At 36.2% G+C, this 17,538-nt stretch overlaps 3 protein-coding genes across 5 annotated transcripts; 1 reads left to right on the top strand and 2 right to left on the bottom strand.

The window, feature by feature from the left end:
* Window positions 1-1,006: 1,006 nt before the first annotated feature.
* LOC111386640 (neutral ceramidase-like) lies at window positions 1,007-17,332 on the top strand. Of its 3 annotated transcripts, none has more exons than XM_023011107.1 (11): window positions 1,007-1,073; window positions 9,492-9,575; window positions 9,975-10,325; window positions 10,589-10,797; window positions 11,709-12,053; window positions 12,345-12,555; window positions 12,678-12,945; window positions 13,061-13,186; window positions 14,763-14,826; window positions 15,781-15,950; window positions 16,570-17,332. In XM_023011107.1, the coding sequence occupies exons 3-11, from the start codon at window positions 10,009-10,011 to the stop codon at window positions 17,116-17,118; spliced, it is 2,259 nt and encodes a 752-aa protein (XP_022866875.1). In that variant the 5' UTR covers window positions 1,007-1,073; window positions 9,492-9,575; window positions 9,975-10,008; the 3' UTR covers window positions 17,119-17,332. The 3 variants fall into 3 exon arrangements, with proteins under 3 accessions (XP_022866875.1, XP_022866873.1, XP_022866874.1); XM_023011105.1 differs by having other exon boundaries at window positions 1,008-1,073; window positions 12,291-12,555; XM_023011106.1 differs by having other exon boundaries at window positions 1,008-1,073; window positions 10,005-10,325; window positions 12,291-12,555; window positions 16,570-17,118.
* Window positions 5,314-7,221, bottom strand: LOC111386642 (protein FAR-RED ELONGATED HYPOCOTYL 3-like). Its single transcript, XM_023011110.1, has 5 exons — window positions 6,646-7,221; window positions 6,406-6,582; window positions 6,195-6,326; window positions 5,501-5,614; window positions 5,314-5,412 (listed from the first exon to the last, which is right to left on the bottom strand). Exons 1-5 carry the CDS (start codon window positions 7,219-7,221, stop codon window positions 5,314-5,316), a joined length of 1,098 nt encoding a protein of 365 aa, XP_022866878.1.
* On the bottom strand, window positions 7,269-8,489 carry LOC111386641 (protein FAR1-RELATED SEQUENCE 5-like). Its single transcript, XM_023011108.1, has 2 exons — window positions 8,124-8,489; window positions 7,269-8,024 (listed from the first exon to the last, which is right to left on the bottom strand). Exons 1-2 carry the CDS (start codon window positions 8,487-8,489, stop codon window positions 7,269-7,271), a joined length of 1,122 nt encoding a protein of 373 aa, XP_022866876.1.
* Window positions 17,333-17,538: the final 206 nt, after the last annotated feature.

Below are 17,538 nucleotides of genomic sequence, written 5' to 3'. Positions count from 1 at the left end.
ATGGTTTGAGTTGATTTCAAACCCATGGCTTTCATCAACCACTATTCAACTTCGCTTAACTTCAAATAATTGTTTTGGACGAGTATTGTGAAAAAAATTGAAAAGTTCCTAGAATTATATTTTAGGCGTGAAAACTTACGAATTTTGATTCTTAAATTGTGGATAATGATCTATGTCCATTTTGGATAGAGGCCATAGAAGTACAACAAAAATCAAAATATGGGACATGGAATAAGAAGATGAATCAACCATGAAAACTTTGAAATTCTCCTCCTTTTAAGTAGGAATCTTTAGCCAAAATTTATTCATAAACACTCTGAATTCTTTCATCATCAAACATGTTTTCCATTTTTTGTATTTAGAATGAATTCCTATCAAAATCATATTTACCTATAAGTTAATTTTTTAAGCTTATTTAAGCCCCCGTTTAACTCCCATTAATTGTGATTATAATGGGGGAATAGTTTTTTTTTAATTAATAATTGTAAAAAAAATGAAAAAATTTCGATTTACGTGTAATCTTATTTTATTGAAAATTGTGTGATTGAAAATGGGAGAGAAAAATTTAATTTTATTTGAGGAGATTTAAGCCGTCGTTTGGCTATAATTAAATTTCATTACATTTTTCTCTCTCATATTTTTAACCACACAATTTTTCATAAAATAATATTATACGTAAGTCGAAAACTTTTCATTCTTTTTCAATCACTTATTTTTTTAAAAAATATTATTCCACTCATTTTCATTTTTCGAAAATGGGGGCCAAACGGGGCGTAATGAGGGCTGGCTACGCTGATTTCAGAAATTAATTCCCATCAAAATCCTGAATTTGTTTAAATTGTAATGCAAGGTTTTGCCTCGAACAAAGTTTTGTCCCTGTTTTAGATAAAAGTGGGATTTTAGTAGATTTTGAAAAATTTAAATAAAATAAAATAAAATAAATGGTTGAAAATTATATAACTATTGAAATGTCTAAATAAAATTGATGATTAAGGTTAACTAAGATTTTAATCATTCTTTTAATTGAATCAATGGAGCTTAATTAACAAAACTTCATTTTCCTGATGCCTTAGGTTAATGGATTATATTTCAGGTACAGGAGAGTTTCACAGGTTTTTCACAGGATTTCGAATTGGCTGACGTGGCAATTGACAAAAATTGAAAATCAAAAAAACAAAAACACTAGGGCCAAACAAAACGAGGGAGAACCACACAATTAGTCTCAAAATTCCCTCCACCTCGACGGCCGACTTCATCCCTCAGAATCGCCCAACTCGCTGGCATCGATCGAAGGTCGTCCTTTTGCCGGTCTGTTGTCCATCTCTGACCAATATTCGAACCTCATTACAGTTTACTGAAGCCAATAAAAAAAGGAAAGAAAAAGGCGTGAGTTTGACTCACTGTGGCCATTATTCTCGCCTTTCTTACTCTGCTTCCATCCTCCGGCAGGCGCATCCAGTGACCGTCAAACGACCAGTGTAGAAGACACCTCCGACGAGCCATTTTGGAACGACCGTCCACTGTTACTATAATTTTCCCCCAAAGCAGGCACCGAACGAACAACGTAGTATTTTAACCCAGTCACATCTCTTCCATGTTTTGAGCTTCCATAATCCTCGTATGAGATGCCATTTCACTGCCTTATATTCGAACATGGTAGTATTTTAACGAACTCGGATTTCACTGCCTTAATACCCGTTTCAGCTGCCATTTTCATGTATGAAATTTTCGCTACCCTAATTTGTTCTCGTAATTTGTTCCTGTAATTTTATTCATATTATTTCTTCCAATGCATTTCTTGTTATAATTTTAGGAGTTTGACAGACCTGTGATAAACTTCAGTAAGAATCTCCTGTGAGTGCTAAGAAAAATTCGTTGTGGAGGTAAAATGTCTAACAATTTCGGTTTATGGTTGTGGGCTTATATCAGCTATGTGATTGCTATGTTCGATTTTGTTGATGTTAGTAGTTATATTTTTTTCAGTTGAAGGGAGGCTCGGGATGAGTCAGTTAGATGCGTAACATTGTGTTATCTGTCTGCAATGAGTGTGTTGTCACTCTTATGAATGCAAAACGAGTAGTTTTTTCAGTTGAAGGGAGGCTGGGGATGAGTCATTACATTGTGTTTGTAATGAGTTTGTTGTGTTGTTAATCTCAGGATGAGAGGGCCAAATTTTGGAGTTTGTCATAGTTGAAGAAGTACGATGCATTACTTCAAGGATTGCCCGACAAAAATTCGATGCCCGTGGTGTCCACGTGGAATCCAAAAGTGTTTTGAGGTTGTGAAGAGCATCGATAATAAGGGGCGATTATTCAAAACTTGTAGTGAGGATTGTGGGTACTTTGACTGGGTTGAAAATGAAGAATCAAGTGGCGAATCTAGTGCCGTTAACGAACCGGTGACTGTTGTGTCCAACGAGGAAACCGAAGAGTTACCAAGCATGTTTGACTCTCTTGCTCGAATAGCCGACAAAAGAGGCATTGAGATTTCAATGACCGTGACATTTCGTAAGGAAAAAAACACGCGGATGAGTGTGGGAAAGGAAAGGGCCCGGCACGGCATGCATAGTAGTTAGTTGTCGAATGAATTGTATTTGTATTGTGTTCGTGTTGTATTATTATTTATTATAGTTCCTTTAGGTGATAAATTATGGTGAATGACATGTTGCATAAATTATGGTGAATGACATGTTCCTTTAGGTGAATGACATTATGGTGATAAATTATGGTGAATGTGTTGGGAATTTACTTAAACATGCACAGTGGAATTTAACAAGTTTCAATTTCCATTCAGGATTTAGCTTTGTATTTAGATAAAAACTGTGATGAGAAATATACATTTACTTGTGATTTGCAAACTCTTTCGCGTTATTCCTTTCCAGCAGCTTGAATCTGCCTCCCACGGCTGTCCAATTGTCCAGCCTCCAATGAAATCCACACAGAGAGTAGACAGCAACTGCTAGGGTTTCTTTTTTGTGCTAGCAAGAATAATGAATAACTTATGGACCTCAAACCCTAGCTGCATATATATATAAACCCAAACAGACCCGGCCCGGTCCGGTCCAATATTTAATTAATCTAATAATCAAACCCGGCCCGTGAATTAATTAATCCAATTAATTAATTTGGGATTATAAATAACAAATTAATTAATTAATTTATCCAACAATTGTTAAATTAATCAATTGAAAATTTGCAGTCTTTCAATTCTCTTTTGTGTGCGACCCATTAGGTTCCCAACCACGATGCCTAACGTCGTGAAATATTATTTTGATCTAATCAAAATTGATAAATTAATACACCATTTTAATTTATCGTCAATTCACATTCGCCGTCCCTGATTGACATCTAGCAATGTGTCAGGGCAGTACATGTGACGGGAAATGTCACGTGGTATGACAAAACCAAATTCTTCCGTTTATCATGGAACTATTATCCCTTCGTCAATACGATCCAATCAATTACGAGATATGGAATTGTGTCAATCTCGATCATTGATCATATCTTTCACTCCACTATTAAGTCAATATAAATCGAAAACTCCTTTTCGACTTATGAGTACACCTTGGCCAAGGATTTCATCATCGACTTAATTAAATGAAACGCAGATCATAATCTCATAAGGGGCGATTATTCAAAACTTGTAGTGAGGATTGTGGGTACTTTGACTGGGTTGAAAATGAAGAATCAAGCGGCGAATCTAGTGCCGTTAACGAAGCGGTGACTGTTGTGTCCAACGAGGAAACCGAAGAGTTACCAAGCATGTTTGACTCTCTTGCTCGAATAGCCGACAAAAGAGGCATTGAGATTTCAATGACCGTGACATTTCGTAAGGAAAAAAAACACGCGGATGAGTGTGGGAAAGGAAAGGGCCCGGCACGGCATGCGTAGTAGTTAGTTGTCGAATGAATTGTATTTGTATTGTGTTCGTGTTGTATTATTATTTATTATAGTTCCTTTAGGTGATAAATTATGGTGAATGACATGTTCCTTCAGGTGAATGAAGGTTATATTTTTAGGTGCATAATATTAGATACAAAGCATATTTACAATACTCTTCTTCAATTTAGATGTAACCAGACTTTGCTTCGAAAAAGGACCTTCATGGGTGCACACCGCTTCATGTAGCGTGCTGCAAATGACAATTAGATATAACGAGAAATTCTAAAGTTGGATTCAAATCTCTCCTCGGCACAAGATAGTGAAGGCAAAACACCCCTCCATTATGCAGCAATTAAAGGCAGAATAAACATAATTGTTGAAATACTTTCTGCAAATATTGGATCTGCTGAGATTATTACATTCAACGAGGAGACAATTCTGCATTTGGCTGTCAAAAATAATCACTTTGAAGTGGTTAAGTACTTACTGGAAAATTTTAATATTTCAAAACTTCTTAACTTGCATGATAGTGATGGGAACACCATTCTGCACTTGGCTACTGCAGGAAAACTCACTGTTCTGCACTTGGCTACTGCAGGCAGATTTGGCAAGACACCCATTAGTGGAGATTTTTCAAGATAATAGTGCTTAAACATACCATACCATACCATCTAGCAACTTGAACTTTTACATCAGCTCTTAAACATACCATACCATCATACAATACCAGTTCAAAACTCACGAAAGTGCTTTCATTATTGGATTTATTATAACGCATAATATTTGAATGCTTATAAGGATACATTAATAAGGTCTATTGCAATTGAAATTTTCCATTTATATTACAAGACTAAGAGAGCTTGTATACAAGTAATGCAATTTTCTGCCCTCACTTGACCACAAATAAAAAAATCAATTTAAAATTTGGAAAATCATAATCATTATCCTATCTCTACCTCATTGCCAAGAAGGAAAGCAATGCTCTTCCTGAAAGTATTTTCATTCACTGCCACAACATTCTTTGTTATCTCCACACCACATATATCATCAGTCACTTTCCTAATCAATGCATACATTGCACAACTTGGAAAAACATAAATTCAAAGCAAAAACTCGCAAGATTGCCATTCCCTTGAGTAAAGGAAATTACATAAAGGGTAGAAATTACAGTTGTCGACAAAGTCATGGACATAAAGGGTAGAAATTACATAAATATCTTCTTTCTTGATGCAGTTATTCCAGAATTCTTAGTCATCTCTAAATTATCTAGATTGATCCTTTGGAGAGTTTCCAATCGAAGTTAGAGAAGAGTTGAGGAAGCTCAACTCCAGCTATTTGAAAAGTTATACCAGGGCACATTCTTCTTCCTAATCCAAATGGAAGATATTCAAAGTTATTTCCCGTGAATTCCATACCAGGGCACATTCTTCTACTAGCTCTTGGCAGAAGGGGAATTGCTGTATGCATCCTCAGAGACCATAGCCCAATTAGTTATTGATGATGATGTATCTATTCCTACTGAGAACATATCCTATATAATATCCACCAGTCTTGTTAATTAAAATAAAATTAGGAGTTAATATTACCTATAGAAGATTAAGTAATAGCCACAAACTTACAGAAATAACATCTTTAATGTTATCGTAGTTAATAGGAATGCCAAGTTCTCCATTTTCCTTTACTCGCGAAGAATTAACATTAAACCCATATACCTTTATGATCCACCCTTGATCCTGCTACATTGTTTTGATTCTAAACTTTTCACAATGCATTCAAAACTATTGAAAATTCATGAACTCTGCTTTCAGTATTGATTGAACTCCAAAACTGCAGAAAATTCGTCATTACAGAAAATTCTCGAATGCCTTAGTACCCAAAACTGCAGCCACAAACAATAATTCTACAAACCAATCAACACAAACCCATTTTAGCACTTAGAACGAAATATGATTTTTCTCGGCAATTATCCACTTGGTAAAAAGTCTATCATAAGATGAAGAATGCATACTAATCGAGTTCAAAATGAAATCAAAATATGCACAGTTCAGGACCTTTCCAAAAGAAGGCTCATCAAGTTCGATTGACTTCAAAATTAACCAAATGTTAGCTACAACTAAATAGGCCCGAATGAAATTCAAAATTTTTACGTTCAAGTGCTTGAATGCGCAAAAGTGAAATCCACAAGCTCTTCATCGAAACTCTTGCTGACTGCCACTGTCACCCTATATTGGCGTAACACCCAAAATAAGGCTCATAGCAAACGAAATTAATGAACTGAAAACATTAAACCCAACGACCTCAAAACATACATACCAAAAAGGACTGTGAACATGCGAATGGTGACAGTGATGAATACTGTTGAGAGGCGTTAACATCTGGTGCAGCTCCTTCCACAGTACTATGACTACCTTTCGGTCTCCTGCCTTTTGCTGATGTCGAAGTTGCCTGCACTTACATCAAATTCATATTAGAATAATTAGAGTTAGAGTTCAGTTTAAAATAGGAATGAAATAGAAATAAATACCTTTGCTTTCTTTGACATTAACTCCAGCGGCCCTTTTCGTCGAAGTTTCTTCGATGCACCCTTTCGTTTCGATGATATAGGATCTAGTACGTTGACACCCGAATGCTTTTGAGAATTAGTTTCGTGAGAGACTACATGAATGGGATGAGTATCACTACTCGACTTAAGCTCCTCCACCTGAACTACTGCACAATTTCACTTTTCATCATTCACAGCAAGGTCAGCCACCTCTGAAAATACCCGACACATATCCTCGTACCTCAACTGTGCCGGAGTAGAAACCAACCCAGCATAGTACACTTCCACCCTCGTGTGTGCTCTACTAATGTCCCTCCTCCATCGTCGCAATATAAACTTATCCGACAATAACTTGACATCATTACGGATCAAAACAATGACTGCATGTCTACAAAGTATCCCTCGGAACTCGAACAGGTGGTAACTACAAACAATGTCTCGGGTCTCCCTTGTAAATGACACGAAAAAGGTCCTTTTCGTTCGAGTCTCTCCATATAGAAGGACATCCTCCCACACCTCGTAAATCGTGCATTCAGAACCCTCTGAAACAGAAACGATGTCACAGTAAACCTTCCCAATGAACTCATTCTGAACCTCCCTGAACTTTGATATGGTGTAAACTTTTTGAAATTGCTTTTCCATATCGAAATTCGTTACACATGGTACCATTTGCGCGTACGACTTGAAGTCAGCCTGAAATTCCTTTTCAACCTTGTTCCGCAGTGCTCTTTCATATTGTTCAACAAATTGTTTCAAAGATGTTTTCGAATGAACATATCCATCGAAAAAAGCATTCATAATCTCGCTTCATTGCGTTGTGGACATTCCGGCCCAAAATGTGGTTTTCAAAAAACATGGAACCCAACGGCTTCTGTTTGCAAAAAATCCCGCCAACTATCAATCATCGCTCTCCAACCTTCTTCAAACTCATCAAGGGTCTGCGAATCATACACTAATCCATGTATAGTAGAAAATATCGAAGCCTTGTCATCATGATACCCGAACTTCTCAGGCAACTTCTTCAAGATATGCCACAAACACCACCTGTGCTTTGTATGTGGAAATACAATCTGAATTGCATTATGCATTGCCTTATCTTGATCAGTAATTATTCTATTTGGTGCTTGACCGTGCATGCACTGCAACCATGTCCGGAATAACCTCACAAATGTAGCGGTGTCCTCATTAGCTATCAAGCTACAACCAAGCAGTGTTGATTGTCCGTGATGATTGATGCCAAAAAACGGGGTGAACGGCATGTCATACTTATTAGTCAGGTATGTCGTATCAAATGTGACAACATCACCAAACTTTTTATACGCTTGTCTACATCTATTGTCTGCCCAGAATACATTCTTAAGCCGGGACTCATCATCTAAATCCATACTGAAGTAAACTCCTGAGCACCGTGCTTGCATATTAGCAAAATAAGCTTGTATTGCACCAGCATCTCCTTCTCCGAGCCGTAATCGTCGTACTTGTTCAATATAATTTCGACAATCTTTCTCGATGAATGTCATAGACTCATAACCACCTGCTTCCACCATTGTGGAGTTATAGCTTTTATGCAACGGAATTCCTGCAATATCGTTCACTTCAAGCTTTCGTTTGACATTTGTAGTCAGCTCTCAATTGCATCGATATAGCCTTGACTTCGAAGGGCTCGTTCTGTGATTGTGATCCAGGTGGGCTGTATTTACTCTCCATTTTCCATTACTCAGTAATGATGCCGAGATCCTTGCTTTACAATCAATTTGACTAGTTGGTTGCTGCTTCAAAGAATTGCTTGTACCATAAATTCTTCTACCCTCACGACTACAAGTAAACATTACATATCGCACAACACCATCATCCCCCTTTTTTGAATTCCGTTTCCTAACTGGAAAACCCACTTCATAAGCATATTTTTTATGGAACTCAAACATTTCTTTCTCATCATCGAACATCATACCCACCTCAGACACATTCACACCATCTTTACCAAAGTTATCATTTCCACCTATGTTCTCATTCGTGACACCGTCATTCCTAGTTTCAACCAATAAGTCATGGTGCTGCTCTTCCATAGTTACTAATCCTGAGATGAAATAAGCATTACAAAGACATTAACGCATAATAGTCCAATAATATTTGTGAACAACAAGCAAGCAGACCGTTAGACAGATCACTGGGGCTAAACACAATCCTGTTTAAATTTTTGTCATGTGCCACAAGTTTGAGAGCTTATAATTCTTACATGTTTTTGTCTTCTGTAATGATATTAATAAATATCTTCTTAGGATAAATCATCAGGGGATTGACTTAAATACCCTAAACACAATAAATGAAATAAAAGGAAGAGAAAACCAAATCAATAGAACATTGGCTGTAAATGTACATTAACAAAACATTTTTACCGTTTATTACAGCTTCTTCCCTGCCATTTCGAGACCACGTTTAACTCACAATACCACTGCAACACTACATCTTGCTATTCAATGTGCAATACCTAGTTAAGCTGCAAGTAAAAGTTTCAACAATACCTTTCCCGGTGTCGGCAACAGAAGCTTCCAACTCAATCTCTCAAAGCAGTCGCGGCTTAATTTGTCGGAGATGAAGAACGAACCTGGAAAATGAGGACTCAACACCGTTGAAGATGAGGGCAAATAGTAAAGAACGAGCTTCAACAGTAACAAACGCACTTCAGTCGACGAGCTTCAGACCACGACCAAAACTTTCCTGGTTCATCACGACCGAAATGAAGTGGAGCTTAAGATTACGAGCCCCGGCAAACTGGAAGTGAAGCTTCAGTAAACTGTAATGAGGTTCAAATATTGGTTAGAGATGGACAACAGACGGGCAAAAGGACGACCTTCGGTCAACGCCGGCAAGTTGGGCGATTCTGAGGGATGAAGTCGGCCGTCGAGGTGGAGGGAATTTTGAGACTAATTGTGTGGTTCTCCCCCGTTTTGTTTGGCCCTAATGTTTTTGTTTTTTTGATTTTCAATTTTTGTCAATTGCCACGTCAGCCAATTTGAAATAATGTGAAAAATCTGTGAAACTCTCCTGTACCTTAAGTATAATCCTAGGTTAATTATCACAAAGCAATCATAATGTCCTTTCCAGTAACACACTCAATCAGACACTGAAATTTATTGTCCCTTCTGTTTCAGGTACCTATTTCTTCTGTTTGATCGCTATAATCAATATTCAAAGATTGGTGCAATTATTAGTTCTTAGAAATTCTTGTTAATTCGAAGTTGAATTAAGCAGTTAAATTTTGCTTAAATTCTAAATTTTCATTCGAGGTTTTAATAATTTAAATCGCACAATTTTATTGAATCCTTTATTGTTCTTAATGCTTAGAAATTCTTGGTAATTTGAAGTTGAGCAGTAAGCAGTTAGTTTGTATTAGTTTTTAAAATCATTTGACGTTTTGATACTTTTATCGCACAATTCTGTAGTGTTTACTCATAATACAAACCAAGTGTGGTTTTGGTTTATTAATATGTATTTTTAATAATTTTATAGAAATTTTTAAATGTTTTATTGCCATTGTTAAATGAACTTAGGGATTGAGCAAAGCTGTGGTTATTCTGTAGAGGAATGACGGAGCAACGTATTATAATGATTTGGTTTACGATTTTGATGTTATTATTGGTGAAGAATAGTAAAGAGGTAATATCAGCTTCCAACTACTTGATCGGCCTCGGAAGCTATGACATCACTGGGCCAGCTGCTGATATTAACATGATGGGTTATGCTAAAACGTATCAGACTACATCCGGAATCCACTTGAGGTTGCGAGCTCGTACATTCATAGTGGCGGAGCCACAAGGAAACCGGGTTGTGTTTGTGAATATTGATGCTTGTATGGCCTCACAAATCGTGACACTTGAAGTACTCAAGAGGTTGAAGGCAAGGTTGTTATTTGCCTCCTAACTATGTCTTATCCAGATTTTTTGGTGCCAGCTTTGGACAGTACTTAAACAATTTTTAGCGTCTTTTTGTTATTTAACCTTTTCCATTTCCAATACCATATGCCAATCGTGCACTTACAGAATTTGTTATCTATTGCGGGGTGTCAAATACAAAATTACAACCTTTCCTTATTATTAATATCCTGTTATAGCAGTGTTTTAATATTGTGGATATTTGATTAAGCATGTAATTGTTGCTATTACAGGTATGGGAATCTTTACACAAAAAACAATGTTGCTATTAGTGCCACTCATACCCATGCTGGCCCAGGAGGGTATCTTCAATATTTTGTATATCTTATAACATCCTTTGGTTTTGTGCGCCAATCCTTTGATGCCCTTGTTGATGGCATTGAGCAGAGCATCATACAAGCACATGATAATCTTCGACCTGGATCAATATATATGAATAAAGGTAATGGAATTTGGTTTTAACGCCATTAGTTTGTTAAAGCAAAAGTGATAAAAAGCAACTTTTTTATTTATATTTGATTGAGTTGATTCCACAGCATTGTGCATAGATGTTGATATTATGACAGTAATAGAAAAAATAATTTTATAGTAATTAGTCTTTCATCCACTTTGTGCAATGAACGCAAAGAAAATGACATACTTTTGTTGGAGAAAAGAAAAGCAACCAATTAAGCTATGTTATTTTCACTTGTGTTTTCTTCTCATTTGACAATATAAATGTATGGCAACTGCCCTCCAGCATTTCTCAGTCTCTGTGTTTTACCAAATACTGACGTACTAGAAACTCCTAATCATTTAACTGACCCTTTTAGTGATCTTTTTTTTCACTAGATTTCTACTTTTGCAGTCACTAATAGTATCAGTTTAAATGCCTTCTAAAAGTGTTTTCATTTGCATACTTCTCGCACACATGGTATTGCCCATAAACTAATCTCTTAAACTTTCTGAAGCTTTGACTTAGCACAATCTTTTTTTGTTATTTTTGAATCTCTATTTTCCTTATTGAAGGGTGCAATTTCCTTAATTACTTATCTCCATTTAACCCCAGGCTTCTTTTGTTGCCTGTTGTGAAGTTAAATTTGCCTTTATTAGCTGGCCTTGGATTTTTGTATTAAAAATAACTGCTCTTCCTTTGTTTATATTGTTTGAGTTTATCAAGTGCCATCGATAGCAGAATGGCTAGAGGTCACTTCCTTTAGCCTGTTGGCTTTGATTTTGTGGTCCACACACTTTTGTTGGTTTCTGGTGGAATAGCAATCAAGAAGGCATGAACAGTAATTTGAAGAAAATTGTCAGTAATGCATATTTGACCTCTGGATACCATTCTCACTAGGTTTGGCCTTGAATTTGCAGGGGAGCTTTTAGACGCTGGTGTAAATCGCAGTCCAAGTGCTTATCTCAATAACCCTGTAGAAGAGCGCAATATATACAAACATGATGTTGATAAAGATATGACTCTTTTGAAGTTTGTTGATGATGAATGGGGTCCAGTAGGTAGCTTCAGTTGGTTCGCAGTACATGGAACTTCTATGAGCCGTACAAACCCGCTGATAAGTGGGGACAACAAAGGAGTTGCTGCACGGTTTATGGAGGACTGGTTTGATCAGGATTGTAATGGAAATAAATCTTCTGATGCATTCAAGGCTAAAGTGAACCCACCAAGAATCTCAAGCATTATTCCATTTGTTCATGAAATTCGTACGTATTATATACTTATCCAAATAATGTTGCAGTATTATATAAAATATCGTTGTTTAAGTGTTGACTTGTAGAAATGTGTGACCGCATGTTTCTAGTTCTTTATGAGTGTGATAATGAGGGTCATAACCTATGTACTTATCCTCCTGTAACATTTTTGTTTATCTCGCTACTTGCAATTTTGAAATAAGAAGGTAATTTACCTTGGAGCATTTCATTGTGGCTGTCTCAAAACAGATTGTGAGTTACATGAACTTAATGCTTCTTTCCAATCTTCTTCGAGCAAACCAGCAATCAGATTTAAGAGCCTTTCAAGACGGGTACGGAGTGCTCTCAGGCAAGCAGATAGGCCTAGATTTGTATCAGCATTTTGTCAGACCAATTGTGGAGATGTTAGCCCAAATGTTCTCAAGGCCTCCTGCATAGATACAGGGTCACCTTGTGACTTCAATCATAGTACCTGTGGTGGGAAAAATGATTTATGCTTTGGCCGAGGTCCTGGGTATGCATACTTTCATAGTTTTCTATTTGGCAGAAGCATGTCCTTTCTTTGACAATTACTTCAGGAGTGGATTGTACTGATTCTGATTTAAACTATAATCTCATCTCTTGGTTGCATGGCAGTGCGGATGAATTTGAAAGTACACGTATAATTGGAGATAGACAATTTAAGAAAGCAGTGGAGCTTTTTAATACGGCATCTGAGCAATTAAAGGGAAAGGTTGATTTTCGCCATACTTATGTGGATTTCTCCAAGCTTGAGGTGACTATTTCGAAACAAGGAGGAGGCACCAAGGTTATAAAAACCTGTCCTGCTGCAATGGGGTTTTCATTTGCTGCTGGGACAACTGATGGACCTGGTTCTTTTGATTTTAAGCAAGGAGATGTCAAGGTACTACTGTTGGACATATATTGTGTAAATCACAGTTGTATACGATCAGCAAAGAGTAGTATATATATGTTCTATGTATCTTTCTATAATTCTCCCCCAACTGTCCTCTCGTCAGGGGAAGGCATTTTGGAGATGGTTGTCCTACTTACTTAAAAAGCCAAACCAGAAGCAAGTTGATTGTCAACATTCAAAGCCCATTCTGTTTAATACGGGTGAAATGAAAGTGCCTTACGATTGGTCGGTAAGCTACCATCGTATTACTATATGTTACATTCTTATATTATTGGATTTGTATTTTTCAGACATTTTCAGAATGGATAGAAACTCGCAATCTTTCAGTATATCTTTTAATTGCCTAGCTCCATCAAATTTGTAACTTAATATCTGGAGGGCCTTGGATCTGGGAATTAAATATTGTAGTAAAAACTTACCAACTGAAACTGCCCAATCTTGAACTGTAAATAATTTCTGTCTATCCATAATTTAGATCAGATGTGTCTATGCCCTTTTGCATTTTTATTTTTATTTTTTATTTTTTATAATTGAAGATGGTGTATTAAGCTATGCAAGGACAGGTTGGAAGCTGAATGGTTTCCTTTGTCCTTAGTCGAATTATATAGATCGAGTAAATATACACAATGTTACGAAAGAATTCCAACCCTTGCATGGAAATGTGTTGGAGAAGTCCAAACTTTCATTCTCGTTTAGTGAAATGTCCAATTTGAATACTTATATGAATGATAGTTGCCATTAAACCTAAAACTGTTGCCATGGATCTCTAATGATACACAACAGGGCTATCTTAAACAAACTATTGACTGAATCATATAATTTGTTTTAAGATTTGACTTTCCTTGTTCAGTCAATTCCTAGACAAGTTGGATTACACATTTGTTTCCTTATTTAGGATATCTTATTCAGTTTCCTTTTCTTTGTATACGACATATATGCTAGGTGGTTTTTCTTTGTAATTTGAAAAAACAATAATAGTTTTACAAATTCTCTATCTTCTTTGGATTCTTTTTCAATTACACTTATTCTATAATTTCTAACACGATTAATTACATGAAATATAGATAACTAAATCCTATAAATTAAGGAAACTAGTCAGCTTTCAGTGATCAGCTTCAAGTTGGCTCAAATATCTTCCTTACCCAGCTTGGTTCCAAGTAAATTAAATATTGGATAGGTATATCTTTTTGAATATTGCTTACCATGAAGCTAAATTTTGGATAGGTACTCCTTTAGCGAAAATGTCGACCATCTGGAAGTAGAAAATAAATGAAAATAAAAACACTTTGAATTTTCTCAGATAAGCTGTCGGACCATGTCAGCGTGCTTCGTTGTGTCATGTTGTACTGCATTTTTACCACAATATAGCTTCATTGGCTCTTGAAGCTTTATTTCCATTTCTCCCTGCAGGTTTGAACCACATAAGCTCACAATTTCATTATGCCATGCCTCTAAATTACGTACATGTGAAATTTGTAATGATTATGTAGTTTCTGAAATTATCTCTGTTCAGCTGAACTAATAATGCCAGGTAATGGCATCTAAATTCTCCAGGCCCTTTTCTATGGGAGATGAATAGTGGAATAGAAATTAGACCCCAACTCTTTTTCATTATGAATATACTCAAAAGGAATCAGTGTGTGCAGTTATGAAGTGTGTTTAATCTTTGGTTGGGAAGTCTTCGTATTTATGCTGTCATGAATTAAATAATTTTCTTGTCTCCAATCTTTCACTTTATTTCTTAATTAACAGTGCACATATGAACTTAGATCGATGGTAATATGGTTTATCCATGTGATTTGCAGCCTGCAATACTTCCAGTTCAGATTCTGAGGATAGGGCAGCTGGTAATTCTCAGTGTACCTGGAGGTAGTAATTTATCTTATTTTGTATTCTTTTAAGCATGCTGAAATATGTTTATTTTCTATACCTGACTGTCCTTAATATTATTGAGATGGATGAAGTTTGAGTGTTCTCTTGCTTTATATAGGTTTCAGATATTATCAGATGATTCTTAATAATTCCTTGTCTTCATATTGTGGCGGGCTAATGAAAAGATGTAGCAAGTAGTGTGCTGGCTATGTTTAGCAGTTACAAATTGAACCGCTTCATCAAACACCTTAAACTATTAGAGATGGAACAAACTTATTTATTTGAATTTTGTCCCTCACATGCTGGATTCTTTTTTCATCTAAGGCTTGACACATGAACGATTTTCATAAATGGGTGGTGGTGAGATTTCTGCTAGCTCTGATATCACGTTGAACCATTTCGTCTAAAATCTTGAGCTATTAGAGAGGTGAGAAATTTTATTTATTTAACTTTTCCCTTCAAAGGATAATGCTTAAAATTTCATTTGGAGATATTGGAATGACCGGCTTTCGAAGACTCTTTGAGAATTGCTTTTTATATTTTAGTTTCAGTTATTTATTTTGGTGTGAGTAAATAGTTTCATATAATCCTTTTTATGTAGTGTTCTAGATATTTTCTAGACCAATAGAAACTATGCATCTCCACCTTCTCTATGAAAGCATATGAAAATATGAACGTTGACAGCTAATTCCAATAAATTAGCCGCACAAACAGCATTCTCATTTTAATTCCCTCAATAAATTAGCCGCACAAACAGCATTCTCATTTTAATTCCCTCAAAATGTAATAAAATTTTATTTTAGGTCTAGCAATTTGTTCCTTGACCTCCTTAAATATGAATGTAAGACCTACTCGAGATTATCCTAAGCACAAAAATGAAGTCTAAAAGCATCCATGATGAATAAATATTCACTGTTCACGAATGTTGAATTTCTTGCCTTTTATTAACAGAGGTCACAACAATGGCTGGAAGACGGCTCCGAAATGCCGTGAAAACAGTTCTTACAACTGAAGGTAGCAAAGAATTTGATGATAATGTCCATGTAGTGATAGCTGGGTTCACTAATGCATACTCGCAATATGTAACAACCTTTGAGGAGTACCAGATACAGAGATACGAGGTCAGTTTCTAAATAACGGAAAAGAATATGGTAAAATCCTTTGCTGTAATGTTGGATTAATGGTTGTCACAAACTAGAGAGCCCACTTCTAGAAATGCATTCTTTGAAAATTATCTGCGGCTAAACATGATAATTAGAACTGGGAATTGTATTTAGTTGGAATTAGAATGCTCAGAGTTGCAAGGATTGGAGGTTTTCCTATGACATATAGGAGCTAGTATCATTTTGTGGAGCACAATCAGAATTGATCCAAAAAAGAAATACAATTGTAAAAAAAATAAAAATGAAATAAAAAAATAAAATAAAATTGTTGAATCACCTCTTCTAAAATCTAAAGTTGATATATTTAAATCATGTTTTTAACATGTCCCCTCACGTGTAGACTAGATTCATTTTTTATCTAATGTCTTACATGCGCACAATTTTAAAAAATGTGTGGCCGACTTCACATCAAATTACCTTATCTAAAAGATTAAACTGTTATTGAATGGACAAACTTAGTCATTTAAATAATGTCTTCAACAATTATACATATTAGATCACTACATTGTCTATATTTCACAAAGACAGATGACTTGCGTATATGGTGGTAATTCTTGTGACATCACATCATTTCCAGGGTGCCTCGACACTATATGGCCCACATACTCTCGATGCCTACATTCAGGAGTTCAAGAAGCTTGCAACGTACCTTATCAGTGGACAATCAGTGCAATCGGGTCCAGAACCCCAGGATCTTCTAGGCAAGCAAATAAGCTTATTACCACCAGTTCTGCTGGATGCAACTCCTCCAGGTGTAAAATTTGGTGATGTCAAAACAGATGTACCCAACAGCTCCACCTTTAAGAGGGGCGACAATGTGATAGTTACTTTCTGGTCAGCATCCCCGAGAAATGACCTTATGACTGAAAGTACTTTTGCCCTCGTGGAGATTCTTCAAGGGAAGGACTCATGGGTTCCTGCTTATGATGATGATGATTTCTGCCTTCGCTTTATATGGTCGAGACCTGCTAAACTTTGTCCTGTAAGTTATGCTACTATTGAATGGAGAATACCGGAAACAGCTGCTTCAGGTGTGTACAGAATAAGTCATTTTGGTTCTTCAAAGAGTCTTCTAGGGTCAATTAAGCCTTTTACAGGTTCTTCAAGTGCTTTTGTGGTGACTTGAGACCATGGTATTTACCTACTCTGTGCATCTGGGTGACTAATGTAATTATACATATAGTTCAACGTAATAGACCTCGTCTGTGTTGATGAGATGCTCACACCAATTTTCAATTATACAAGTGAAAGGAACAGTGTAGTTGTAATGATCTAATTTTATTCCACATCCCTCATTAAAGGCCTCGTGGATTTATAAGTACTTTGGACATTCTCTCTCTTTTAAAGGGTGAGCTCTAGCCAGAGTAGTGACTATAGTAGCCCTTAACTGTAACTTCAATACTTGTACTAAAGGAATTGAGGGTGATTAATAAAATCTCTCTAGTTTTACTGTATATGCTAGTTTGAGTAGTTCATTTGATGGTAAGTTCGTAATGTATTAATAGTTCCCTTGTATTTAAACTCTTTGCTCTATTAAAAGAAAAAT

This window comes from Olea europaea, unplaced genomic scaffold, assembly GCF_002742605.1.
Source record: "Olea europaea var. sylvestris unplaced genomic scaffold, O_europaea_v1 scaffold364, whole genome shotgun sequence".
Classification (NCBI taxonomy): Eukaryota; Viridiplantae; Streptophyta; class Magnoliopsida; order Lamiales; family Oleaceae; genus Olea; species Olea europaea.
This window is presented reverse-complemented; position numbering and strand designations above follow the sequence as displayed.

Coding starts and splice junctions, on each gene's coding strand:
- LOC111386642 (XM_023011110.1), bottom strand. CDS start 7,221: ATGAATGCTTTTTTCGATGGATATGTTCATTCGAAAACATCTTTGAAA. Junction 6,327..6,405: donor TAATGTCAAAGAAAGCAAAG/GTATTTATTTCT, acceptor ATGTAAGTGCAG/GCAACTTCGACATCAGCAAA. Junction 5,615..6,194: donor CATGTTCACAGTCCTTTTTG/GTATGTATGTTT, acceptor ACAATGTAGCAG/GATCAAGGGTGGATCATAAA.
- LOC111386641 (XM_023011108.1), bottom strand. CDS start 8,489: ATGGAAGAGCAGCACCATGACTTATTGGTTGAAACTAGGAATGACGGT. Junction 8,025..8,123: donor TGAGTAATGGAAAATGGAGA/GTAAATACAGCC, acceptor GTCAAACGAAAG/CTTGAAGTGAACGATATTGC.
- LOC111386640 (XM_023011105.1), top strand. CDS start 10,009: ATGACGGAGCAACGTATTATAATGATTTGGTTTACGATTTTGATGTTA. Junction 10,326..10,588: donor CTCAAGAGGTTGAAGGCAAG/GTTGTTATTTGC, acceptor TTGCTATTACAG/GTATGGGAATCTTTACACAA. Junction 13,187..14,762: donor AAGTGCCTTACGATTGGTCG/GTAAGCTACCAT, acceptor TGTGATTTGCAG/CCTGCAATACTTCCAGTTCA.